At 42.6% G+C, this 27486-nt stretch overlaps 1 protein-coding gene across 6 annotated transcripts in view; it reads left to right on the top strand.

Annotated features, from left to right (window-relative positions):
• Positions 1-19154, top strand: part of LOC120060503 (syntaxin-binding protein 5-like) — a 46565-nt gene extending 27411 nt beyond the window's left edge. The window contains exons 18-28 of one of the 6 annotated variants that reach the window (XM_039009860.1): positions 243-394; positions 7559-7624; positions 7806-7868; positions 7982-8029; positions 8933-8983; positions 10971-11210; positions 13255-13612; positions 13804-13969; positions 14071-14182; positions 14428-14648; positions 16542-19154. In XM_039009860.1, the coding sequence (XP_038865788.1) occupies positions 243-394; positions 7559-7624; positions 7806-7868; positions 7982-8029; positions 8933-8983; positions 10971-11210; positions 13255-13612; positions 13804-13969; positions 14071-14182; positions 14428-14648; positions 16542-16583 (1519 nt within the window). In that variant the 3' untranslated portion in view covers positions 16584-19154. Of the gene's footprint in view, positions 1-242; positions 395-7558; positions 7625-7805; positions 7869-7981; positions 8030-8932; positions 8984-10970; positions 11211-13254; positions 13613-13803; positions 13970-14070; positions 14183-14427; positions 14922-16541 lie in introns of those variants that run through there. The other 5 variants (XM_039009859.1, XM_039009864.1, XM_039009861.1 and 2 more) reach the window with 5 other exon arrangements.
• The last annotated feature ends 8332 nt before the right edge of the window (positions 19155-27486 follow it).

Genomic DNA, 27486 nt, shown 5'->3' with positions numbered 1-27486 from the left:
TGTCAAACTCATTCCGTGGAGGGCTGAGTGTCTGCGGGTTTTCGCTCCTCCCTTTTACTTGATTGATGAATTAAGGTCACTAATTAGTAAGGAACTAAAATTGAAATTAAAAAACTAAAACCTGCAGACAGTAGGCCCTCCATGGAATGAGTTTGACACCCCTGCCTTAGGGGCTGAAAACCTTTGTGTTGTTTATAAAACTGCAGATGACATCAGTTAAAAAATGACCGCATTCCCCTCAGTGTGGTGTTTGGCAACAGCAATGGTCTGGCTGTAGTGGACTACCTTCAGAAGAGCCTCCTCCTGAACATGGGCACGTCAGAGCTGTACAGTCCCTCAGACCCCTACCAGAGACAGCCTCGGTCGCCTCGCAAGAAACGACAGCCATCTGGAGGTGAGGGGCTCCCTGAATGTTGAGTAGGCTAAGGCATGTATGTTCCCAGAAATGAGAAATGGAGTATATTTCTGGACAAAAAGTAGAATCAGAAAGACTACAATATCTTCCTTTTGCGATTTTAGTTTTTCATGCAGCAGCAGGGGATAATCACTTAAGTATGTTCCCTAGAGCCCCCACCTGATGGTGTCATGAAAGGGATTAGTATAGTGATGTCAAGTGAGTTGTAGTCCGGACTGAAAGGTATTGATAGTCAAAGCCAGGGGATCGAATGAGAACACAACTACTGTATATTCAGTGAGGTCCAAAAGTATTTGGACCTTGGCAATTTCTGTTGTTGTTTTAGCTCTCTACTCCAGCACTTTGAAATGACACAATGGCTGAGGTTAACCTGTGGCCCAGTGCAATCAAATATAGGTTTTCCTGTGTTTAAATATATTTCCACTGTATAAGGTTAGAATAATATTGTGAAAATGATAATGCCCTTTTAGTGTATGAGCTTTTTGAAAAGACTGCCTGAAATTTCAGCCTGTTTTGGGGGGATGGAGTTTTGGCCTGCCTGGTGACATCACCAGTTACATTTGTTTATAGACCAATAAGAAAGAGTTCCAAGCCTCTCTGCCAATAACAGCTAGTTTTCAGATTTCCCCTCCCCACTCAGACCCCTCCCAGACATTCCTAGCAGATTTCTTGCTTGAGAAATTGCTCTTGTTTGTTTTTGACCATTTGAATTGAAAACAATCACAGTTAGGTACTTACTTGTTGCATAAAAATGGCCACATTGGGCCTTTAAAGTGCAGACTGTCATATTTTAATTTGAGGGTATTTTCCTCCATATCGGGTGAACTGTTTAGAAATTACAGCACTTTCTGTATATAGTCTTTTCATTTTAGAGGACCAAAGGTATTGGGACAATTTACTTGTGTATTAATTTACTGTAGTCAAAAGTTAAGTATTTGGTCCTATATTCCTAGCACGCAATGACTACATCACGCTTGTGACTCTACAAACTTGTTGGAAGCATTTGCAGTTTGTTTTGGTTGTGTTTCCGATTTATTTGGTGCCCAATTAGAAATTAATGGTTAATAATGTGTTGTGTAATTTGAGTCACTTTTATTGTAAATAAGAATAGAATTTGTTTCTGAACACTTTTATATTAATGTGGATGCTAGTTTGTAGCCAGAAGTTTGATGTAGTCATTGCATGCTAGGAATATTGGACCAAATACTAAACTTGACTACTTTAATACACATAAGTGAATTTGTACAAATACTTTTGGTTCCCTAAAAATGGACTGGCTATGTAGAAAAAGTGCTGTAACTTCGAAACGGTTCACCCGACATGGATGACAATACCCTCAAATTAAAACTACAGTCCGCACTTTAACCTCATGGTCATTGTATCATTTAAATTCCAAAGTGCTGAGTACAGAGCCAAAACAACCAAACACGTCACTGTTCAAATACTTTTGGGCTCGTCTGTCTATGACTCTTAAAGCCAGTCACTGAGCTGGCTAGAGGTGCAGGCCTCACACTCTTGGCAGCCAGTTTGGCTTCACACCCTAAGTGCTCCACCCCCTGCAGTAGCATCTCTCTGTCATCACTGGTGGACTGTCCATCTGTTCAGTGGCTCAGTAGAAACTCGGAGAAACATGCTCATCATGAGTGGGATCTGTCTGTGCCGCGGAGGTAATGCAGGGGGTCCGCGGAGAGAGAAAAAAATATATATATATCTCTTTTCTTTTTTTATTACTAACAACAACAGATTCAACAAATTTTGGCCAAGGGATCCGTGGCATAAGTTTAAAACTTTTAATGCAATACAATGTAATAATATTAAAGGTGCTATATGTAATATTTTTCCATTGTAATTTCAGAAAATGTCTTTAAAATATCTACAATAATAGTGTAATGATAGTGTTTCGCAATATTTTTTCCCTCAATGTTTTATTGTGCACACACAAAATTACATTTAATGGTGCAGCCTTCTTATTGGTCAACAAAAGACGCACCATCTCTATTCCACACCACCATGAGAGCCATGAGAACTAGTGATCAGTCGTGGAAATAAAAGTGCTGAAAACAACTCGGCTTCCTATTTTAAAAAGAAGATGAATAAGCTATGAAAGAAAGATACTGGAGTTTTGGTACAGTTACTAGCGCAAAAACGATATTGTCAAAAACGATATATCCTAAAAAAAGAATATCCCTATGTAAATAACAATTTATTTTAAATAATGAATCACAATTTTACATGTGATAAGGTCACATGTGATAAGGTCACATGTGATAAGGTCGCACAGAAGGTCAGAGATAATTACAGACCGTTGTAAAAATCTGAAGGATCCAAAAGGGCCGCTAGATGTCTTGTGATACCAAAATTCTGGTACTCTATTGGTGAACTTATAAAGTTTCTAGTAGTATACCCTCTCTTTGCAACCCTAGTCGTGTCATTCCCCCGCTCATGTTCTCTTGCTTTCTCTCTCTCCCCTCTCTCTCCCCTCTCTCTCTCCCCTCTCTCTCCCCTCTCTCTCCCCTCTCTCTCCCCTCTGTCTGTCTCTGTCCTCCTTCCACTCGTGCTCTTCTATATACGTTCATTCATCTTCTGCTCAGTTCGGCTTCAGAGGTTCAGCACTGGATTCAACACTCTGTATTACACATTTATTGACTACAGTCGGATCCGTAACTTTCAATTTATTTCACAAATCTATTCTAACATCTTGATTGGATTTATAGAAAAATACCATTTACAAATCTATAAATGGTGCCGTTGTTTGAAAACAGTCAATTTAATTAGGGAATGCAGATGGGTCATTCCACGAAAGAGTGCCTTTTGCGTCCCTTTTTGATATTTTAAGTGGACATTGTGCACCAATATAGCATTTTAAAAGCCTGTTATATTTAATGATGTGCCCTTCAATATAGACCACATCGTGAATTCAATAAATCTGCAAAATTCTGCGTTTTGACATGTCCCTCCGTGCACTTCTGACTTCTAGAAAGATTTTAACCCACTTAACCCCCAAATGTCTCCAAGTTTTATCATTGTTATTTACCAAGTTATTTTGTTGCTTCGACAAATTAATTTCTTCAGATTATTTATTTCGTGTAATTAGTGATTCATTTACGTCTCTCCCTCATTTCGAGATCAACCCTGTTACGTGAGGTGAACTCTTGTTTTAATATGGTGAAGCTATTCCTTTGAAAAAATATTTTCTTCAGAAGAAACATTGAACATCTAATGGCCAAATCACAGTGTAAAAGCAGGTGAGCTGGTTCTACTCTTGTTGGCCATGTTCTCTTTTGTGGTGGAAAATTGAGCGGGTCGAGCATAACCCATAGATAGACAGGCTAGACGTGTTTTAACCATTTACATTTTGCTGGGGAAGCTTTCATTCAATTGCCACTTGCTGTTGCACACAACAAGCTTCCATTTCCCCCTGTCAAAAAAGGGGATTTATGGCTGATTTAAGATGAAATCGTCAACCCTGTCACTTTTTATTTGGCACTTAGTAGGCACTTACGATAGTATCTTTTATTTATTTAACCTCTTGATAGAAAAACATGTTTTTTAGGAAATTGAACATGTGCTCTTTATGATTAAAAAAAAAAAATGTTGTTGAAATCAAACGTTTTTTTGGGACAAAGTTATACTTATCAAACGGTACCAAATTGGTGGAACGACCAGTTGCTAGCCTCTGAGTTCCTTGGATTTTTTCTATTCTTATGATTTTTTTATCAATGTTTTGTCTTACCTTTTTCTTACTGTTGTTCTCCCTCTGTTGCTCTCTCTCTCTCTCTCTGTTGGTCTCTCTCTTTGGCCTTGTAAAGACAAAGACATTCCGCCTGTGACGTCTTGCATGGCCCGCCTTTCTATCTTTTATAAGTCTGTGAAACAGACTTATCGTTCTTCTAACGCCCGTAAGTCATCTCATGTTTATCATACTCGGTTGTCTTCTCTCCATTTTTTTTCTCTCTCCATCTCTCTCTTTCTCTTCAATCTGTTTCAATCACCATTTGTTTTCATGCACTCAGACAACTTATTTTAGCTGACACTTATTTAAAAGTGTATGGATAAGTAGCTTAACTGGACAGGGAATATGATTTTCATACGATAGTCACATGGAGGAATGGGGAAGATATTGCAATTACTGACAGCCTTAGTCTTTGTTTATCTATCAGCTCAGTTAAAAAGCTCCTAACATAGTTACTTGCCTCCGATTTTTCCCAACTATGAACATCTTAAGCCCACTTTGAAGTTAGTTGATGGTCAGCAGCAGTCTTCACTGTAGAGAACACGTTGGTCTTTGTCATGTCTGTTCTCCACAGCTCTCAGTGATAACAACACGTTGGTCTAAGACATGTCTGTTCTCCACAGCTCTCAGTGATAACAATACGTTGGTCTAAGACATGTCTGTTCTCCACAGCTCTCAGTGATAACAACACGTTGGTCTAACACATGTCTGTTCTCCACAGCTCTGTTGGTCTAAGACATGTCTGTTCTCCACAGCTCTCAGTGATAACAACACGTTGGTCTAAGACATGTCTGTTCTCCACAGCTCTGTTGGTCTAAGACATGTCTGTTCTCCACAGCTCTGTGATAACAACACGTTGGTCTAAGACATGTCTGTTCTCCACAGCTCTGTTGGTCTAAGACATGTCTGTTCTCCACAGCTCTCAGTGCTAACAACACGTTGGTCTAAGACATGTCTGTTCTCCACAGCTCTGTTGGTCTAAGACATGTCTGTTCTCCACAGCTCTCAGTGATAACAACACGTTGGTCTAAGACATGTCTGTTCTCCACAGCTCTGTTGGTCTAAGACATGTCTGTTCTCCACAGCTCTGTGATAACAACACGTTGGTCTAAGACATGTCTGTTCTCCACAGCTCTCAGTGATAACAACACGTTGGTCTAAGACATGTCTGTTCTCCACAGCTCTGTTGGTCTAAGACATGTCTGTTCTCCACAGCTCTCAGTGATAACAACACGTTGGTCTAAGACATGTCTGTTCTCCAAAGCTCTGTTGGTCTAAGACATGTCTGTTCTCCACAGCTCTGTGATAACAACACGTTGGTCTAAGACATGTCTGTTCTCCACAGCTCTCAGTGATAACAACACGTTGGTCTAAGACATGTCTGTTCTCCACAGCTCTGTTGGTCTAAGACATGTCTGTTCTCCACAGCTCTGTGATAACAACACGTTGGTCTAAGACATGTCTGTTCTCCACAGCTCTCAGTGATAACAACACGTTGGTCTAAGACATGTCTGTTCTCCACAGCTCTCAGTGATAACAACACGTTGGTCTAAGACATGTCTGTTCTCCACAGCTCTGTGATAACAACACGTTGGTCTAAGACATGTCTGTTCTCCACAGCTCTCAGTGATAACAACACGTTGGTCTAAGACATGTCTGTTCTCCACAGCTCTCTGTGATAACAACACGTTGGTCTAAGACATGTCTGTTCTCCACAGCTCTCAGTGATAACACCACGTTGGTCTAAGACATGTCTGTTCTCCACAGCTCTGTGAAAACAACACGTTGGTCTAAGACATGTCTGTTCTCCACAGCTCTCAGTGATAACAACACGTTGGTCTAAGACATGTCTGTTCTCCACAGCTCTCAGTGATAACAACACGTTGGTCTAAGACATGTCTGTTCTCCACAGCTCTGTTGGTCTAAGACATGTCTGTTCTCCACAGCTCTCAGTGATAACAACACGTTGGTCTAAGACATGTCTGTTCTCCACAGCTCTCAGTGATAACAACACGTTGGTCTAAGACATGTCTGTTCTCCACAGCTCTGTTGGTCTAAGACATGTCTGTTCTCCACAGCTCTGTGATAACAACACGTTGGTCTAAGACATGTCTGTTCTCCACAGCTCTGTTGGTCTAAGACATGTCTGTTCTCCACAGCTCTCAGTGATAACAACACGTTGGTCTAAGACATGTCTGTTCTCCACAGCTCTGTTGGTCTAAGACATGTCTGTTCTCCACAGCTCTGTGATAACAACACGTTGGTCTAAGACATGTCTGTTCTCCACAGCTCTCAGTGATAACAACACGTTGGTCTAAGACATGTCTGTTCTCCACAGCTCTCAGTGATAACAACACGTTGGTCTAAGACATGTCTGTTCTCCACAGCTCTGTGATAACAACACGTTGGTCTAAGACATGTCTGTTCTCCACAGCTCTCAGTGATAACAACACGTTGGTCTAAGACATGTCTGTTCTCCACAGCTCTCTGTGATAACAACACGTTGGTCTAAGACATGTCTGTTCTCCACAGCTCTGTGATAACAACACGTTGGTCTAACACATGTCTGTTCTCCACAGCTCTGTTGGTCTAAGACATGTCTGTTCTCCACAGCTCAGTGATAACAACACGTTGGTCTAAGACATGTCTGTTCTCCACAGCTCTCAGTGATAACAACACGTTGGTCTAAGACATGTCTGTTCTCCACAGCTCTGTTGGTCTAAGACATGTCTGTTCTCCACAGCTCTGTGATAACAACACGTTGGTCTAAGACATGTCTGTTCTCCACAGCTCTGTTGGTCTAAGACATGTCTGTTCTCCACAGCTCTCAGTGATAACAACACGTTGGTCTAAGACATGTCTGTTCTCCACAGCTCTGTTGGTCTAAGACATGTCTGTTCTCCACAGCTCTCAGTGATAACAACACGTTGGTCTAAGACATGTCTGTTCTCCACAGCTCTGTTGGTCTAAGACATGTCTGTTCTCCACAGCTCTCAGTGATAACAACACGTTGGTCTAAGACATGTCTGTTCTCCACAGCTCTCAGTGATAACAACACGTTGGTCTAAGACATGTCTGTTCTCCACAGCTCTGTGATAACAACACGTTGGTCTAAGACATGTCTGTTCTCCACAGCTCTCAGTGATAACAACACGTTGGTCTAAGACATGTCTGTTCTCCACAGCTCTCAGTGATAACAACACGTTGGTCTAAGACATGTCTGTTCTCCACAGCTCTGTGATAACAACACGTTGGTCTAAGACATGTCTGTTCTCCACAGCTCTCAGTGATAACAACACGTTGGTCTAAGACATGTCTGTTCTCCACAGCTCTGTGATAACAACACGTTGGTCTAAGACATGTCTGTTCTCCACAGCTCTGTTGGTCTAAGACATGTCTGTTCTCCACAGCTCTCAGTGATAACAACAATGGAAACAACGCTTTGGAAGAGAAAAGCAACAAATCACCAACGTCAGGTAAAATGTCATTCTCAATTACTGTATAATACAAAACGCAATCTACCTTTTACTTGAAGAAGTACAAATTACACATGTTTGACATGTCTATTTACTAGCTGCTTTTGGGTTTCGACTCAGTAAAGGTCGAAAGTGTTAAAAGGGTTGATGTCCACTGAAGTGTTGTTGTCGCCGTATACAGTAGGCTCTACGTCACCCACCAATTCAGACGATGAACACAAACAGGAAAGGTTCATACAGAAGGGTACTGTATTACATTGATGAATCAACAACATCTACTGAGCTTCATTCTTCCCGTATGTTCTGGCCATCGGCGATTTTACATTTGCCTTTTGTCTTTTTAAAACACATTTGCAGTGAAGTCCAAAAGCAGGCGGTTTTCCAAGACGGTTGCCAATGACTTTGGTAGTGTATGATCCCTGTGTTTATAAACTCTACTGCTTTCTCTCTTACCAACTTCACTGGGCTTCTAACCAAGGCTGTGCCTTAATCCAACGTGCTGATGATGATGATGATGATGATGATGATGATGATGAAGATACATGCACTCAATCTGCGGGTTGATCTATCGAAGTGATCCGCTGCACTTTGTCAAGTGCATGACAGATAGAGGGGCCTCCACATTTCTCTCTAAGGATGAAATGTACTATGCTTTTTGCACTGGAGTAAAATCATTGTAGCACATGTTCTCTCTAAAGAGGATAGAATGTGAAATAAAGATCACAAAAACTTTACAAAATCACTCAAATCTAAAAGCGTTGCAATTTTTCGCTGGTTCAAACGTATAGTAATTCTGTAATCTCTTACTAATTTCTAACTAATTTGAGGTATTGGGAATGTTCATCAATAGAATAACTGAAGTTTTGGTTTGACAAAAATATATAAATATTTATATTACAGGACCTTGGTACTTGATTATTCCCTTGAATGATTTTTCCTCTCTCTCCTTTCCAGTCTTCCATTGTAACAATAACCAGAATTCAATCTCTTTTTCTTGTCTACCTCTTGCTTTTTTTGACGTTACAGGCTGTGTGTGTGTAATAATGCTAGGCTCGCGTTGACTGTGAGAGAGGGTACTTCTCCTCATAGCCTGGCTGTTCGGCATGATGCACTCAATAACCAGCTGCCTCTGAGGATCATTGCTAATTCTACATTCTCCTCTCATGCTTTTCGCCAATGAATGGCGGATGACAAATTTGCCAAGAGCGATCAAAACAAGCGTCATTTTATATGGCCAGTTAAAAATGTTTTATTCGTTTGTAAAGAGGGTATGTTTTATTTTATTTATACTTTTTTTTTTTTTTGCAGCCAAGATGTCAAGGAAAATTTGCTCACCTACAGAGCAAAAGACAGACCTGGGTAAGCCCTTATAACTTTGTGTTGTTTACATTCCCTAGTAGCTCTTCTACTTTTCAGGTGCTGTTCCATTCCCACTTCTTAAGTACCCCAAACGTTCCTTACATTTTCAATGTTCATAAATGTTGTTTTGTGAGAGTGTAGCCCTAGCCTGGTGGAACCAGCCTGACGGCTGCGTTTACCATTTCAACAGAGTTGTGTGCTGTCGCACGATCAGGCTGGTTCCACCAGGCTAAGCTTAGCCTAACCTGTAAGAAAGACACTAATGTGCAAAATTCAAATGCTGTTATATTGTAATCTGGTAAACTGAGACACGTACTCTCTGTTTGCCCTCGTCCTCTCTGTGAGCAGAGAAGAGGGTACGACGCCAGCACTCTCTCCCGTATAAGAAGCGCTTTTTTTGTGTGAAGGAGGGCAAGGAGCCCAGGAAGTCTCTCTCCCAACAAAGGACTCTCTCAGTCCCTTACCTCAGTGAGTGGACCAGGCATGTGGTCTGCATCTGAAATGGCACCCTATTCCCTATATAGTGCACTACTTTTGACCAGGGCCCACATAGGGCTCAGGTCAAACGTAGTGCACTGTATAGGGAATAGGGTGCCATTGACTTGGGCTGCAGTGGGATAACTGGTACTGGTACTAACCCCCACCACTTCTGCTAAGGTCTACTGTTAGCTGGTTCTGAACTTTGAACTTTAATACTAACTCTCTCACTGACTGGCTTGTTGGTTCCCTTGTTTTGTTTTTGAGGACGTTCTTCAGTTACTGTCTGCATTGTGTTGAAAATCCTTCTTTTCTTGTTTACTTCTCTGAAACACGTGTGTTGAATGCAGCAATGTGTTTGACACAGAGATGGATAGTGATCACTACTTGGAAATAACCTGTTTTTGCATGTGTAACGGATGTGAAATGGCTAGCTAGTTAGCGGGTACGCGCTACTAGCGTTTCAATCAGTTACGTCACTTGCTCTGAAACCTAGAAGTAATGTTGCCCCTTGCTCTGCAAGGGCCGCGGCTTTTGTGGAGCGATGGGTAACGACGCTTCGTGGGTGACTGTTGTTGATATGTGCAGAAGGTCCCTGGTTCGCGCCCGTGTCGGGGCGAGGGGACGGTTTAAAGTTATACTGTTACACATGGACATTGCCATTGAGGGCTTTCACCATTTTGAAGCAGTCAACTGGGTGAGACTTCCTATGGGTTAAGGAAGGATCACATAATTCCATCCGGGTCACCAGACGGGATGAGCCATTATACTCGTGAGCAAACATTCTATAACCAGCACGTGGCAGTAAATCACCAACCTTGGCTTCATATCTGTTTAAACAACACACTCCAGGTGGCACAGTATACCACCTTTTAGCCAGACAGCCAGTTTGTTTACCAACTCCTGGAAGTAGTAGAAGAAAATGGACTACTTCAAGATGGAGATGGCCTCAATGGGGCTGCCCCTGCTCTCACAGACACCATCATGGTACAGACACAAAGATGAGTCATCTATGTTTTTCCCATGCTATTCAAACTGCCACTCATATTGTAGTAAAGTAATCCCCTTGTCTCCTCAAGTGTGGTACTGCATAAGGTAGTTTTTTGGGGGGGGGACATTCCACATTGAGAATAGACTTTATTTGGGCAAATGGCCAGGGTGTTACTGTAGGTGAATTAGGAACTGAACTTATTTGTCAAAATGTTTTTAACATATTTGTCGTTTTGGAAAACACAATTAACACGATCTCCGGTCATCTCTCTATGATGAAAGGCCATGTGGATTCTCTGGAATTGCCTTTATTTTGTGCTACTGTAGTTGGGTGGGTGTTTCATGCGCTGTTCCTTGTGTGCACTGTGAAGAAATGTGATGTAGCTTGGATGTACCTCTGTCCCTGGGTTAATAACCACTCCTATTTTCCTATTCCTACTAAATCAAAGTATCCACTTTCATATTATCCCTCGCTTCCCCTCTCTCTCTCTCTATTTGTCCTCTGTGGGCCACCATCCAGATGCCAAGGACAGTTTGTTCAGCCGCTCGAGGAGCTCCAGTGTGACCAGTATAGAGCGGGAGTCCCGCGAGGCCATCTCCTCCTTCCACTTCAGTGAGAGTTTCCCCAGGAAGACAGACAGCAGTGGCAGCCCCAGCCTGTGGGTGGGCACTACCCAGGGCACTGTTCTGGGTCTGGCTCTAAGCCTGCCACCCACAGGGGACCTGAGGCTTCAGCAACCTGTCAGAGTATCATCTTGTGGTCAGTGTGTTTTCACCCTATTCCATGTAGTGCACTACTTTTGACCATGGCCTATAGGGCAGCCACGTTACGTTTTAATGACAAGACAATGAATGCTACTCAGGGAGCCAGTCCAACTTTTCAGTTCTCGGAGAAGGTTAGTTAGTCACACGAGCCGGTTCACTGAACCATCTCTGTGGCAGAAGCATTACCACCACCGTCATTGTGGTGGCCGAATCTGGATGTAACCGGAAGGAATAGCTAGCGGCCACAAATGTTTCTTTGCATTAAAGCAGTGGTTCCCATACTGTGGTTTGGGGCCAATTAGTGGTGTACAAGGTTACTGCAGATTGTCAGCAAACTATATATTAGCACAAATATATACAGTGCATTTGGAAAGTATTCAGACCCCTTCTACATTTTGTTACATTACAGCCTTATTCTAAAATGGATTAAATAAAACATTTTCCTCATCAATCTACACACAATACCCATAATGACAAAAGCGAAAAAAGGTTTTTAGAAATGTTTGCAAATGTATTAAATATAAAAACATACCTTATTTACGTAAATATTCATACTCCTTGCTATGAGACTAGAAACTGAGCACAGGTGCATCCTGTTTCCATTGATCATACTTGAGATGTTTCTACAACTTTGATTGGAGTCCACCTGTGGTAAATTCAATTGATTGGACATGATTTGGAAAGGCACACACCTGTCTATGTAAGGTCCCACAGTTGACAGTGCATGTCAGAGCAAAACCCAAGCCATGAGGACGAAGGAATTGTTCGTAGAACTCCGAGACAGGATTGTGTCGAGGCACAGATCTGGGGAAGGGTACCAAAAAATGTCTGCAGCGTTGAAGGGCCCCAAGAACACAGTGGCCTCCGTCATTCTTAAATGGAAGAAGTTTGGAATCACCAAGACTCTTCCTAGAGCTGGCCGCCTGGCCAAACTGAGCAATCGAGGGAGTAGGGCCTTGGTCAGGAAGGTGACCAAGAACCTGATGGTCACTCTGACAGAGCTCCAGAGTTCCTCTGTGTTCCTCAATCAGGCTTTTATGGTAGAGTGGCCAGCCCGCTTGGAGTTTGACTAAAGGCACCTAAAGGACTCTCAGACCATGAGAAACAAGATTCTCTGGTCTGATGAAACCAAGAATGAAATCTTTGGCCTGAATCCAAGCATCATGTCTGGAGGAAACCTGGCACCATCCCTACGGTGAAGCATGGTGGTGGCAGCATCATGCTGTGGGGATGTTTTTCAGCGGCAGGGACTGGGAGACTACTCAGGATCGAGGGAAAGATGAACGGAGCAGAGTGCAGAGAGATCCTTGATGAAAACCTGCTCCAGAGCGTTCAGGATCTCAGACTGGGGCGACGGTTCACCTTCCAACAGCACACAGCCAAGACAATGCAGGAGTGGCTTCAGGACAAGTCTCTGAATGTGCTTGAGTAGCCCAGCCAGAGCCCGGACTTGAACCCGATCGAACATCTCTGGAGAGACCTGAAAATAGCTGTGTAGCGACGCTCCCCATCCAACCTGACAGAGCTTGAGAGGATCTGCAGGGAAGACTGAGAGAAACTCCCCAAATACAGGTGTGCCATGCTTGTAGCGTCATACTCAAGAAGACTCGAGGCTGTAATCGCTCCCAACGGTGCTTCAACAAAGTAAAGTAAAGGGTCTGAATACTTATTTAAATGTTAAATATATTTTTTTATGAATTTATAAAAACCCGTTTTTGCTTTGTCATTATGGGATATTGTGTGTGTAGATTGAGCGGAGAAAAATGTAATACGTTTTAGAATAAGGCTGTAACGTAACAAAATGTGTAAAAAGTCAAGGGGTCTGAATACCGTACTTTCCGAATATACTGTAATATATCTTTTGCATTTGTTTGTTTGCATTAGAGAAGGAGGGAGTGAGAAACTTCCTCAGAGGTCTAACCTGTCTCTATTTTCCAGGTACTCTGATCAGACTATGGTGCAGCATAGCTCATAAAGCATTATAAATGTGCTTGTAATGCATTATGAATGGAAATATATAACTTGCCTCTCTATCCCAGGTACTCTGGTCAGACTTAAAGGAGGTATCCTGACCATGGCTTTCCTTGACTCCCTTGGGGCGGTCCTCCCCCCTTCCTACGAGCCGTGGTCAGAGCCCAACCCTCCGGACGAGGAGAAGGAGAAGGCGAGGCGGCGCAGGCCGGCCTCTCCACCCCCCACCCAGGAGGGTCAGGACAGCCAGTACGCTGTGGTGTGCTCAGAGAAACAGGCCAAGGTGGTGGGCCTGCCCTCCCAGTCCTGCTTCTTCAAACACAACATCACAGAGAGCTCCTTTGTGCTGAGAGCTGACGTGGTGCAGATGGCTGCAGGACTCTGCCTCGCCTGCTTCTGTGCTAATGGACACATCATGGCTCTGAGGTACTCTTAAAGGCCCAGTCTGTGGTGCTGTATGTACTCTGAGGTACTCTTACTGTAACACAGACCTCTGGTGCTGATTGTGGCAGATGTTGTATACTACAATGCCTACTTCAGTGCATTCATACTGTTTGTGTCTCTTGCTCAATCTTTGCCTTTCTCCCTGTCTTTCTCGCTCCTTCTCTCCCTTCCAGTCTACCCAGTCTCAGACCACTCCTGGATGTGAACTACCTTCCCCTGACAGACATGAGGATAGCCCGGACCTTCTGCTTCTCCAACCTGGGCCAGGCCATGTACCTCACCTCCCCCACCGAGATACAGAGAATCACATACAGCCAGGAGACCTGCGACAATCTACAGGTACGTGTGAGTGACGGAGAGATATCACGTTTTGTGTTTGTGGGTATGATAAATACTGAGGTTCTCTTTGACACGTACTGTTACATCGGCATCTTCTCTAGGAAATGATGGGAGAGTTGTTTACACCGATAGAGACACCTGAGGCTCCTAACAGAGGTTTCTTCAAGGGCTTGTTTGGGGGAGGAGCTCAGTCCCTGGATAGAGAAGACCTGTGTAAGTATCATCCCCACAGTACACCTCACCGTCAATATAAAACTGGCTTCTCATTTAACTGTGACTGACATTCTAGAGCATTTTGAGGGCACATCGGATTGATTTGGACATAGATTATGCCATACAATATGTTTGGCATGTGTTTATTAATGGCACATTCTTATTGGACATAGAGCTAATGGCATTGCAATGATGAAGCCTGTTTTGTTGGCACACCTTGTTTTCTCTCCTTTTCTCCTCGACAGTTGGTGAGACGGCGGCGGGTAAGGCGTCTCGTAGCCTGGCACAGCACATTCCTGGGCCCCAGGGCATGGAGGGTATGAAGGGAGCAGCCTCTGGGGTGGTGGGGGACCTGGCCCGTGCCCGGATAGCCCTGGACGAGAGGGGGCAGAAACTGGGAGAGCTGGAGGACAGAACCGCAGCCATGATGTCCAGCGCGGACTCCTTCTCTAAACACGCTCACGATGTAGGGAATATCCACCTGGTCATCTGTGAGGTGCAAACCTGGTGCCAGCTAGTATTTGTTCTCTTTCAAATACTTTGAGCGTTTTGATTGATTCTGCCTGGAGTGCAGGATGGACAGGGTTTTCACTTTCGAGAACAATGAAGCTCAGCTAAAGTATTTGAAAGAAAATGAATACTACCTGAACCCAGGTTTGATTAGAAGCCTGCCTTCTGTGACAGTGTTGTCAATATATATATAAATACACTGCTCAAAAAAATAAAGGGAACACTTAAACAACACAATGTAACTCCAAGTCAATCACACTTCTGTGAAATCAAACTGTCCACTTAGGAAGCAACACTGATTGACAATAAATGTCACATGCTGTTGTGCAAATGGAATAGACAACAGGTGGAAATTATAGGCAATTAGCAAGACACCCCCTATAAAGGAGTGGTTCTGCAGGTGGTGACCACAGACCACTTCTCAGTTCCTATGCTTCCTGGCTGATGTTTTGGTCACTTTTGAATGCCGGCGGTGCTTTCACTCTAGTGGTAGCATGAGACTGAGTCTACAACCCACACAAGTGGCTCAGGTAGTGCAGCTCATCCAGGATGGCACATCAATGTGAGCTGTGGCAAGAAGGTTTGCTGTGTCTGTCAGCGTAGTGTCCAGAGCATGGAGGCGCTACCAGGAGACAGGCCAGTACATCAGGAGACGTGGAGGAGGCCGTAGGAGGGCAACAACCTAGCAGCAGGACCGCTACCTCCACCTTTGTGCAAGGAGGAGCAGGAGGAGCACTGCCAGAGCCCTGCAAAATGACCTCCAGCAGGCCACAAATGTGCATGTGTCTGCTCAAACGGTCAGAAACAGACTCCATGAGGGTGGTATGAGGGCCCGACGTCCACAGGTGGGGGTTGTGCTTACAGCCCAACACCGTGCAGGACGTTTGGCATTTGCCAGAGAACACCAAGATTGGCAAATTCGCCACTGGCGCCCTGTGCTCTTCACAGATGAAAGCAGGTTCACACTGAGCACATGTGACAGACGTGACAGAGTCTGGAGACGCCGTGGAGAACGTTCTGCTGCCTGCAACATCCTCCAGCATGACCGGTTTGGCGGTGGGTCAGTCATGGTGTGGGGTGGCATTTCTTTGGGGGGCCGCACAGCCCTCCATGTGCTCGCCAGAGGTAGCCTGACTGCCATTAGGTACCGAGATGAGATCCTCAGACCCCTTGTGAGACCATATGCTGGTGCGGTTGGCCCTGGGTTCCTCCTAATGCAAGACAATGCTAGACCTCATGTGGCTGTAGTGTATCAGCAGTTCTTGCAAGAGGAAGGCATTGATGCTATGGACTGGCCCGCCCGTTCCCCAGACCTGAATCCAATTGAGCACATCTGGGACATCATGTCTCGCTCCATCCACCAACGCCACGTTGCACCACAGACTGTCCAGGAGTTGGCGGATGCTTTAGTCCAGGTCTGGGAGGTCTGGGAGATCCCACCTCATCAGGAGCATGCCCAGGCGTTGTAGGGAGGTCATACAGGCACGTGGAGGCCACACACACTACTGAGCCTCATTTTGACTTGTTTTAAGGACATTACATCAAAGTTGGATCAGCCTGTAGTGTGGTTTTCCACTTTAATTTTGAGTGTGACTCCAAATCCAGACCTCCATGGGTTGATAAATTTGATTTCCATTGATAATTTTGGTGTGATTTTGTTGTCAGCACATTCAACTATGTAAAGAAAAAGTATTTAATAAGAATATTTCATTCATTCAGATCTAGGATGTGTTATTTTAGTGTTCCCTTTATTTTTTTGACCAGTATATATATATATATATATATATTTTTTTTTTACCTTTTATTTTATGAGTCTCGTACTCTCTCATCCTCTTCTTTTTTCTCTCAGATGAAGCTGAAGTACAAAGATAAGAAGTGGTATCAGCTCTGATTGCAGCGAGAGGAGAGAGTGGGACTCAGTTGTCTGCTCGCACCACTTCATCTACAGGAGATGCAGCTCCTCTTCTTCATCTCTCTGCAGGAGGAAGTGTTATCTAACAGACTGATGCCTTCCTCCTAGCAGCACAATAAAACACTCTGCATTACCTCAGTCACCTGGTTACCAATGAGGAGGAGTAGACTAACAGACAGACTGACAGACTTAGAAGGAACAGAGGAGGAAAGTTATTCTGAATGTTTCTTTCTATGTCATCTGAAAGAGATTATGTTCATTTCCTTAACACACCAGAGGAGAGGAGACTAAATGTATGGGGGCTGCTCCTGTGTTTTATCAGTCATGTTCTCAGCTGCTTTGTTGTCCATGAGGTAAGATAATTCTACTCAAAATGAGCACCGTTAGGTTGCCTGTGATTACCTGTGCAGTGTCCAGGTGAGGTGATGCCTGCTCTTCAGTGTCAACCAATCGCGATGGACCTCTAAGGGGAGTCTCCTGTGTGTGGAGGAAGCTCCATGGAAACCACAGTCAGTGGAGCCAGCTCTCTGCTCTTGAAGTCTCAATATCTATAGCAATGGTTATGAAAGGATGAATCAGTGATTGATTCACCCCCTCTGTGTTTTGTCTAAAGTCCTTTTTTTCTACTGATTTGTGTCGTCTTTCATGCAAGTCTTCATTTGTCATCTTTATTTGAGACCGTTTTTGTTTTTCAGGAGTCCATCCAAGCACTTAATTAACCATGAGTTTATTGACCAATTTATTTACCATGAGTTCTTATCACACCATCATTATAACTTATCTTTTCTCCTACTTACAGTAGGCCTGGTTATACGTTATTATCACGGGTTAGTTTTCCAATCAGATTTGTTTTGAAGCAGGAAGTAATACTATACAGTTCCCATGTTTGTTTGCTGAAAGGTAAAAGTTGAACTGGTTATCATGGAGAGTAAGTTATCAGCTGTTGCGTGTGCCTAGTGAAAATATTACAGGCTCTTACTGAACCCACTAGACAAAATTAAGTCGACATTAATATGACCAAAACGGGAAGGATTAGTATGTTGAAAACACTTTGCAGCTGATGCTGTATATAGTTATATCATACTAATAGAGGTATGGCCATAGAATGATGTCAGTGCCAGCTTTGTATTTTTGTTCTGGACTCATGATTGGCTGAGACAGAGTCGAGGTTAATGTTCTGGGCTTTTGATTGGCTGAGAGATAGAGTTGAGAGTAATGTACAACGGAATAGGGTGAAGTTGCACCTAGATGCTGATCTTGGGTCAGTTTAGCATTTTCCTCACTAATGGTTAGGATTGGGGGAGGGGTTCTAGCTGATCCTAAGTCTGTACCTAGGGGAAAACTAAAGGCCTACAACTCTTCCTCAGCATACTAAACAATGTGGTGATATTGCAGTACTGTATACAGGTTGGATTACTCTCTGAGTCGTCTCACAATCCTTTGAGATACTGATTCTAAATCTGACAATTTGATTCATTCCACTCATGGCTTATTCATTTTAAATAGTTTTTCATGTTTAGAAAAGAAAGCATGTCTGTTCCATCCCAAGGATACAGATATAAGATAGCTGTCTTTGTATTCGTAGCGTCAGTTGAAGAAGTGACCAAGTACCACTTGATGTGTGGTCAAACATTCATTGGTCATTATTCTCTGAATCAACCGCTATCTTACAGACAACTCTCTTCCGCCTTTGCTTATCATGACGCGTATATGCTAACCTCTACCTATGTATGTGTATATCTGTGTTTGTGAACGTACATATATTCAGATATGTGTATGGGCACATATTTATACTTACAGTATATATTTTTCCATAATGGTGTTTTTCAGCGCGAATTTTTTTTAGCCCCGTGCAAGGAGATGCTGCCATTTGAGTTGAGGTAGACGCGTTTATCTTATGTTCTTTATTTTCCAAATGATTTTCCAAATAAAAGACTACAGATTGTTTTCACCCCAGCCAAAAGCTGTAAATAAATGAGTAGTGCGACAAGACAACTGGAGACACATCTGATAGTGTTGGTTCGGGGAAAATGACACAGTGTCTGTCCCAAATGGCACCCTATTCAAAAGTAGTGCACTACATAGGGAAAAGGGTGCCATTTGGGACTCAGAGGAGACAGGTCAGCAGCCATCTTATTTTCTGACGCCAAAGAGTTGCTTAATTATACACTGTTGTCTTGTTTGTCCAAACTCCAACAGTCTGTCTGGATGTGTTAACTCTATAGACCATACTGTTTGGAAAATGGTGGAGCAGCTTCTCCATGCTTGTCACTCCCTAACCTTGTAACTTGCCACATTACATCATGTACCTGTGTGCAGAAGACCCAGGAAAAGTAGATTTTCATTTGACCGGATGTGTTATTTCTCGTACTACTGAGCTACATATATTGTAAAGAGCTGTTGTGTGGTTTTGCACTGTTTCGTACCTTGAACCACTTGTTTGTTTGTTTTGTTTATATTTTTCCTTTTTCTTGTTTATTTCTCTGAGGGACCAAAACATGATGGAAACGTTAACCGTGTCATTTCCAAGTAATATACAGACTTGCTTCACTTTCGGATTTGTTTTCATTGCCAGTTAATGATGTTCTAATAGATTTATATATTTGAAAAAATATTATTTTAATTTCAATATTCCATATTAATACTTTTAATATAATTTAAGAAGAATAGAATGGTGCATTTTAAGACGACACATTTTTCTCAAACAATGGTTGTACATATTGCCCAATATTCAAACATGAAAATAAACATTTCTGTTGATCTATTAAATGTGTGCATCTCAGAATCCGATAGATCCAGTTTTTGGAAGATTGTCTGAGGGTGATTTCTCTGGATGGGTTCCCAGTATATTTTAATCCACTAAAAGCCATTCAGTCAGGTCACAATATATTTGAGGTCCTTGTTCTCTTGCACTTAGGAGGATGCATGAACTTTTAATGTTTACAGACTTGAAAGAACCATGTATTCGATCTACGGTCTATTGCAACCTATCTTGATTGACCACAAATTCATGAAGTTTCTTATCAGAAATATCCATCAGTTGAGTTGAGTGTGGTAAATGTTTGTTTTTCCTCTGGAGTGTGAAAGACTATATTTATTTGCTCCTTGATATCTGTGATCCTTGGGACATCCCTACCCCATTTGAAGTTGACATTTTAAAATGGTAGGGGTTAGGGTTTAGGGTAGGGATGTCCCAATGATTCCAGATAGCAATAATCATATTTATTTGATGAGATCCATGATTTTGTTTTCCTGTGTTCCCCATACTCCCTTTTCTTACCTAACAGATCTATTGCAACTGAAACAATACTGTACACAAACTGCAACCAGGAGAGGCCAAAAGGTTTCTCAACCAACCAACCGCCATACTCGTATGGGATAAAATAGCTGTGTAGTTACAATTTATTGTACAGTTTTATAAAGCTGCAATTTCACATGGATGGATGTCTGAGTCTGAATTCATCTGCTGCCACAAATGGTGTAGGAAGTATGTAGCTATATAGATATTTTTGGCCATGTAGTGTATGTGGACACCCCTTCAAATTTCAGCCACCGAGACATGCAATCTCCAAAGACAAACATTGGCAGTAGAATGGCCCGTACTGAAGAGCTCTGTGACTTTCAACGTGGCACTGTCATAGGATGCCACCTTTCCAACAAGTCAGTTTGTCAAATTTCTGCACTGCTAGAGATGCCCTGGGCAACTGTAAGTGCTGTTATTGTGAAGTGGAAACGTCTATGAGCAACAACGGCTCAGACGCAAAGTGGTAGACCACACAAGCTCACAGAACGGGACCGCCGAATGCTGAAGCTCGTAAAAATAATCTGTCCTCGGTTGCAACACTCACTACCAAGTTCCAAACTGCCTCCGGAAGACACATCAACACAAGAACTGTTCGTCAGTAGCTTCATGAAATGGGTTTCCATGGCCAAGCAGCTGCACACAAGCCTAAGATCACCATGCGCAATGCCAAGTGTCGGCTGGAGCGATGTAAAGCTCACCGCCATTGGAGTCTGGAGCAGTGGAAACACTTTCTCTGGAGTGATGGATCACCCTTCCAACATCTGGCAGTCCGACGGATGAATCTGGGTTTGGCGGATGCCAGGAGAACGCTACCTTCCCCAATGCATAGTCCCAACTGTAAAGTTTGGTGGAGGAGGATTAATGGTCTGGGGCTGTTTATCATGGTTTGGGCTAAGCCCCTTAGTTCCAGTGAAGGGAAATCTTAATGCTACAGCATACAATGACATTCTAGATGTTTCTGTGCTTCCAACATTGTGGTAATAGTTTGGGGAAGACCCTTTCCTGTTTCAACATGACAATACCCCCGTGCACAAAGCGAGGTCCATACAGAAATGGTTTGTCGAGATCTGTGTGGAAGAACTTGACTGGCCTGCTCAGAGCCCTGACCTCAACCCCATCGAAAACCTTCGGGATGACTTGGAACGCCGACTGCAATCCAGGCCTATTCACCCAAAATCATTGCCCGACCTCATTAATGCTCTTGTGGCTGAATGGAAGCAAGTCCCCCAGCAAAGTTTAAACATATAGTGGAAATTCTTCCCAGAAGAGTATAGGCTGTTACAGCAGCAAAGGGGAACCAACTCTATATTAATGCCCATTATTTTGGAATGAGATGTTTGATGAGCCACACACATTTGGCCATGTAGTGTATTATTGTGTAATTGAAAAATAAATGGAAAACAAATCCTATGAACCCATTTGTCTCAAGTTGTCTTTATGGCTGTTAATAACTGATTGAAAATAAATGCCAAATATTTATGCAAGCTGGAATCAAATGTTAAATAACATGAAGGCTATAATTAATTGGTGGGTCAAGTAAATCAAAACAAATTATAAGTTGATGGTTTCAATCAGGTGTGTCATCAGAGCAGGGCTGGAGCGAATGCCTGCACCCGTATGCTCATTAAAAGTTATGGGAAGATAAAACGTCTCTTGGCAGGAATCATAAATCAGGCGTGGTACAACTTATAAAAAAATATATATTTGTAGCCTACTGATTTACCTCACTCGACAATTATTGCCTTAATTTTGTGTAATTGATCCCAACTTGCATACAATACTGCTAGGCTATGATTTACTTATATTCAATCAGTCAACGGTGTGTGTCGGACAGGGGCCGCTAGAGTACAGATAATTCTCACTGGTCATAAAACAACACAGGCAGGCGCAAAGCGAATGCGTTTTGATTGAATGGAACTTTGGAGTCGAAAGCATACTTGACCGAAGAGAAAGTTCAATCGGGAGAGAGGATGCATTGAGCCATGTGCTACAACAAATGTATTGGTATCTGTTGATAAGAAGCAGTGATAAATTAAAACCTTTTTAGCTCACATTTAGGTTACCGTCTCGGATCCTCCTGAAGTATAACTATGTCGCGACTGCCATTGGAAACTGATGCAAAGAAACGAACACAAGGTTGAGGAATAGAAACCGACTGAAATTCAGCCTGTGTAGGCGTTTGCACAATTCCTTTATTTGTCCTTTGAAACCCATTGTGTTTGCTTGGATATCATGCCACGCTTTCTCGTTCTCGCCTGCTTGGATTAATTGATAACCACATGCACCTGCTTGGTTGGATTTTTGGAACCTGCACAACATGTAGGCCTATGAAACATTTAGGCAAAAATGTGTCTATTCTGAATCGTGAATGCACACGTCTCGGTCATTATTGTAACACTAGTTGACTTGATTCCTTGGATCTTTCATAAGTGTTATCATCTTTGCATGAGCCTGGAACGTTGGACCACTGATGGCGATGACACAGCGGCCGCGGCATATGTAATGTCTCAAGGATACCGCGCGCCCCTGAAGTTTACGTTTTGGAGATAATACTATTTCTAACAGCATATGCATGGCATACATTGCTCATCATATCGGATATCAAAATGATGCGCACCGGCCCAAGCCTTGTCTACGAGTGGCTACAGACTATTCAGCTGCCTCAATACTTGGAGGCGTTTGTGGACAATGGATACGATGATCTGGAAGTTTGTAAACAAATTGGGGACCCCGATCTTGACGCCATAGGGGTACACTCGCAACACCACCGACAAAAAGTACTCAACGCGGTGAAGAAGTTAAGAGAGGAGGACAAGAAAAAAGCTCCCGGTCTTTACTTCACCCTCGAGCCTCTGAACCCCTCTCCCCTTAGCCCCTTGTTGGGCACCAGCACCACGCTCATCACAGATGGCGAGAATGATTTCCAGTGGTCAAGGTCATGGACAGAATCCAATCAAGAGGAAGTTGGAAATGGAGGTCACCAACAATCATCTTCTCCAACAAACCACAATCTAAGTTTAACTGATGATTGTAAAGAGTTGGTGACCAATCCCAAACTGAAGGTCTTGATCAGGGATAAACTTGTGAAAGATGGCGTCAACCTCAATGAGTCGCCATGCACCTATAAGGTAGGCTCCTATTTGTCATTCATGATGTTGATTACTATAAGGATTTGTTCAGAGACTGTCACATACAATTACACACTCTTCCCTCTGGGCTTGCTGTGATGAATAGTATGGCCAATTTCTTTGATGGTGCTGTCGACCATCAATTCTGCTCATTCTTTCAGTCAGGATGACTCTCACTTGTTTGAGGTCTGTGACAGGCTGTCAGAGGACTTAAATATGCATATATTTAGAAAATATATTTACTCAGAAATTATCTTGGTCCTATAGGTCTGACCGACACCTGCTAAAGCAACCGTCCGTTGTCCGAGTGCATTTCATTTAAGTCCTAAGGTAAAACGTTATTGCCCTGGCCGGGGTAATAAGCTCATACCCTTCAGACTCTGACAGCTGTCAATGTTACCTAACAGTATTTTACTGTGGGTGGAACTAATGGCTTCCATTGTGAAGGACTCTGCCTCCATAGAGAAATACAATGCCTTCAGACTTTTTCCACATTTTGATGTTACAGCCTGAATTTAAAATGGAATACATGTAGAGTTTTTTTGTCACTGGCCTACACACAATAACCCAGCATTTGTTTTTGAAATGTATACAAATGAATTACAAATGATAAACTGAAATGTCTTAAGTCAATAAGTATTCAACCCCTTTTGTTATGGCAAGCCTAAATAAGTTCAGGAGTAAAAAAGTGCTTAACAAGTCACATAAGTAGCATGGACTCACTCTGTGTGCAATAATAGCGTTTAACATTATTTTTGAAGGACTACCTCGTCTCTGTAGCCCACACATACAATTATCTGTAAGGTCCCTCAGTCGAGCAGTGAATTTCAAACAGATACAACCACAAAGACCAGGGAGGTTTTGCAATGCCTCGCAAAGAAGGGCACCTATTGGTAGATGGGTAAAAATAAAATAGCAGACATTGAATATCCCTTTGAGCACGGTGAAGTTATTAATTACTTTTTGAATGGTGTATCGATACACCCAGTCACTACAAAGATACAGGAGTCCTTCCTAACTTGGTTGTCGGAGAGGAAGGAACCCGCTCAGGGATTTCACCATGAGGCCAATGGTGACTTTAAAACAGTTACTGAGTTTAATGGCTGTGATAGAAAACTGAGGATGGATCAACATTGTAGTTGCTCCACAATCATAATGTAATTGACAGAGTGAAAAGGAAGCCTGTTCAGAATAAAAATATTTCAAAACATGCATCCTGTTTGAGATAAGGCACTGAAGTAAAACTACAAAAAAATATAACGAGTGTGATTTCCTGGATCGGTGAGCCAGGCACGGCTGTCCAATGTCTCTTCTCCTCCAAAAAGTCGTATTGGAGCTGAGCTGTGTCACAACAGATTAAGAAGACATGCTTAGACTACAGTCTCAGGCAGCATTCTATAGAATGTCGAGAGAACACAGAGCATCAGCTACTTTGTTGGTTTATTTTTTTACTGTCTTTAGCTCCTCTCTGAAAAGATTACATTTTTTTTATTTAAAAAAAAATAACCTATTTACTATGGCTCAGAGTTTTCACATTGCAATCTGTATTATGTAACACGTTATAACGCCACCACACGCAAGTAAAATTAAAGTCCTTCCAAATCCGACTTGGATCATCAGTGTTTTCCAAGCTACAGTGCCACTGATAAGTGACTTGATTATTATCCATAGCATGAGTAGATGCGATGCATGCAGAACTGTGCAGAGCTCTCATGGCTGCTCTGCACGCATTTTAAGACAATGTTGTACTTTTGTGCTCCGATTCTCTGCTACATGCCCATAATGTTCATGAAAGATTCAGGGCCTACAAACTGCTAAGTGCAGAGAGGCACTTTGTGACTCACTACTGACCTTTTGTATGGAAGCACAGGCAAACAGATTCAGGTTTATCTGACTGAAAATATACTGAGCAAAAATATAAACGCAACATGTAAAGTGTTGGTCCCATGATTCATGAGCTGAAATGAAAGATCCCCGAAATGTTCTATACACACAAAAAGCTTATTTCTCAACTTTTGCACAAATTTGTTTACATTCCTGTTCGTGATAATTTCCCCTTTGCCATTGTAACAGTATAACTTTAGACCGCTAACTAGCTAGCCATTTCACATCCGTTACACTATGATAATCCATCCACCAGACAGGTGTGGCATATCAAGAAACGGATTAAACGGCATGATCATTATACAGGTGCACTTTGTGCTGTGGACAATGAAAGACCACTGTAAAATGTGCAGTTTTGTCACAACACAATACCGCAATTGGCATGCTGACTGCAGGAATGTCCACCTGAGCTGTTGCCAGAGAATTGAATGTTAATTTCTCTACCATAAGCCACCTGAACGTCGTTTTAGAGAATTTGGCAGTATGTCCAACCGGCCTCACAACTGCAGACCACGTGTGACTAGATCAGGACCTCCACATCCCTTTTGTGGGGAATAACTCATTCTGATTGGCTGGGCCTGGCTCCCCAGTGGCTGGGCCTATGCCCTCCTAGGTCCACCCATGTCTGCGTGCCTGCCCAGTCATGTGAAATCCATAGATTAGGGCCTAATGAATTTACTGTACTGTAACTCAGTAAAATTGTTGCATGTTGCGTTTCATATTTTTGTTCAATATAGTTATTTTTGGTCCTTTAGTCGTTTCAAAGCAGCACAGACAGTTTAGTTAGACTAATCATTGGTTGACCTGATCACTTCCGCAGAGGGTTTTATAACAATACATTAAAAGGGAGCAAACAGGAAAATAGTGGAGAAATGGAAGAGCCAGAGATGATAGGAACCAGAGGCTATGGCAAAAATATGTTTTCCATGTCTGCCATAATCACAGCATCTGTGGGAATTTGATTATGATACCCTAATTGATTAGATTGAACAGTGGTGTGCTATACAATGTTTGTTTTTGACCTACAGTATTTACATTGCTGATATAACCGTTAACTCTGGCATTGTTTGCTCTTTCATATATCTGCCGATGTCAAACTGGGTTTTGGAAAAGGACAACCACAGCCAGAGCTTGATCCATGGGCTGTTGATAGCTTTTTGGAACCGAGTCCATTCAGGTCAGCAGTTTAATTCCATTAAGTTGGATGATGCAGATATAGGCTACATGCCAGTTAGAATGATTCATGCTTCCTACAACCAGAGGAGGAACCTTAGAATTGTAGAATTAGAATCATTCTATGTAAGGGGCTGTGTTGGGGATAAAGGGATCAATCAGAACTGTTTTACCTGAGTAATAATACATGCGATTAGTGTTATTATAGTTATGCATGGTAATAGCTTTGTTATTACAGTGAGAATGGATCTTATTACAAGCCGATCTGACAGCATTATAACGTAAATGCTGCTGATTTGGACACTGTCCTAATTTGATCATTGAAAAATGGGTCTGTATGCTGTAATTGCCTAAAACCTTGGCCTTGTTTCGATGTATGTTCCATAGCAGCACTGCACGATCAATCCTAACTGAGCCCTACAGTTTTTTGCCTGCCTGGCTATGTTCCAAATGGCACCCTATTCCCTTTTTCTAGTGCACAAATTTTGACCAACGCGTCTGGGGGGGGGGAACAATTTAATACAATTAGGCCCTCATTAACGACTTAACTACTGCCTGGGGCCTGGAATAGACACTGTGTCTTTATAGAAAATGACAAGCATTAGAGGCTATTTAAAGTATAACTGTAATCTATGTCCATATAATACAATTGCAGCCTCAGGCTCGACTTTCTCACAGCGAAGTTAAACTATGCTGGAATACTTAGCTGCTGTGGGTATTTCTCTCTTACTATATTGACAAAGACGAGATTTAGAGAAATAAGAACTCATGTGTCATGAAATGTAGCTCACACAGTTGAGGTTTGAGCAGAACTATATAATGTGGCCTAGTTGGTTAAGTCTATTTTTAACTGATTTTCTTCTTTGTTTTTCGGCTGGTGTTTTACAAGGATCCAACAAAGTACATCATGAGATTTCTTTGAATTCACGTAGAAAAATTTGCCTTTTGTCATTCTAATGTGAGGCAGCATATGGTAAGTTTTGTCCCACCAGACTCCTGGTGGGACGTATTCCCCCTTTCTCTCTGTCATAACAATGGGGCACATTACCCCAGAACCCCTCTGCTGCACTGGACTAGCAGTCTGACACATTCTTAGAACAGAATGGCTAACAACAGTTCTACTACCATAGAATTAGAATGAGTTCTATAACTTCTAAAGCCCTGCTCCGGAAGGGTTGGCCTGGTTTGCCCTTTGAGGCTCGCAGGACAAGCAGAACCAGCAGGCTCTTTTGGGCAGTCTGGCCCAAGATAAAGCCAAGCTGAATAGGACCTCAAACGGACAAAGCTCTATAGAAACAGACAGATGTCTCTGTCTTTGTTACAGAAAATACAGTATTAAATGGACTGTTTGTCTTTCATGCTTTTCTTAAAACAATTGACTACTTGGCAATAC

Source organism: Salvelinus namaycush, chromosome 15, assembly GCF_016432855.1.
Source record: "Salvelinus namaycush isolate Seneca chromosome 15, SaNama_1.0, whole genome shotgun sequence".
Classification (NCBI taxonomy): domain Eukaryota; kingdom Metazoa; phylum Chordata; class Actinopteri; order Salmoniformes; family Salmonidae; genus Salvelinus; species Salvelinus namaycush.
Note: the sequence above shows the minus strand (reverse complement) of the source record. Positions and strands in the feature narration are given on the sequence as shown.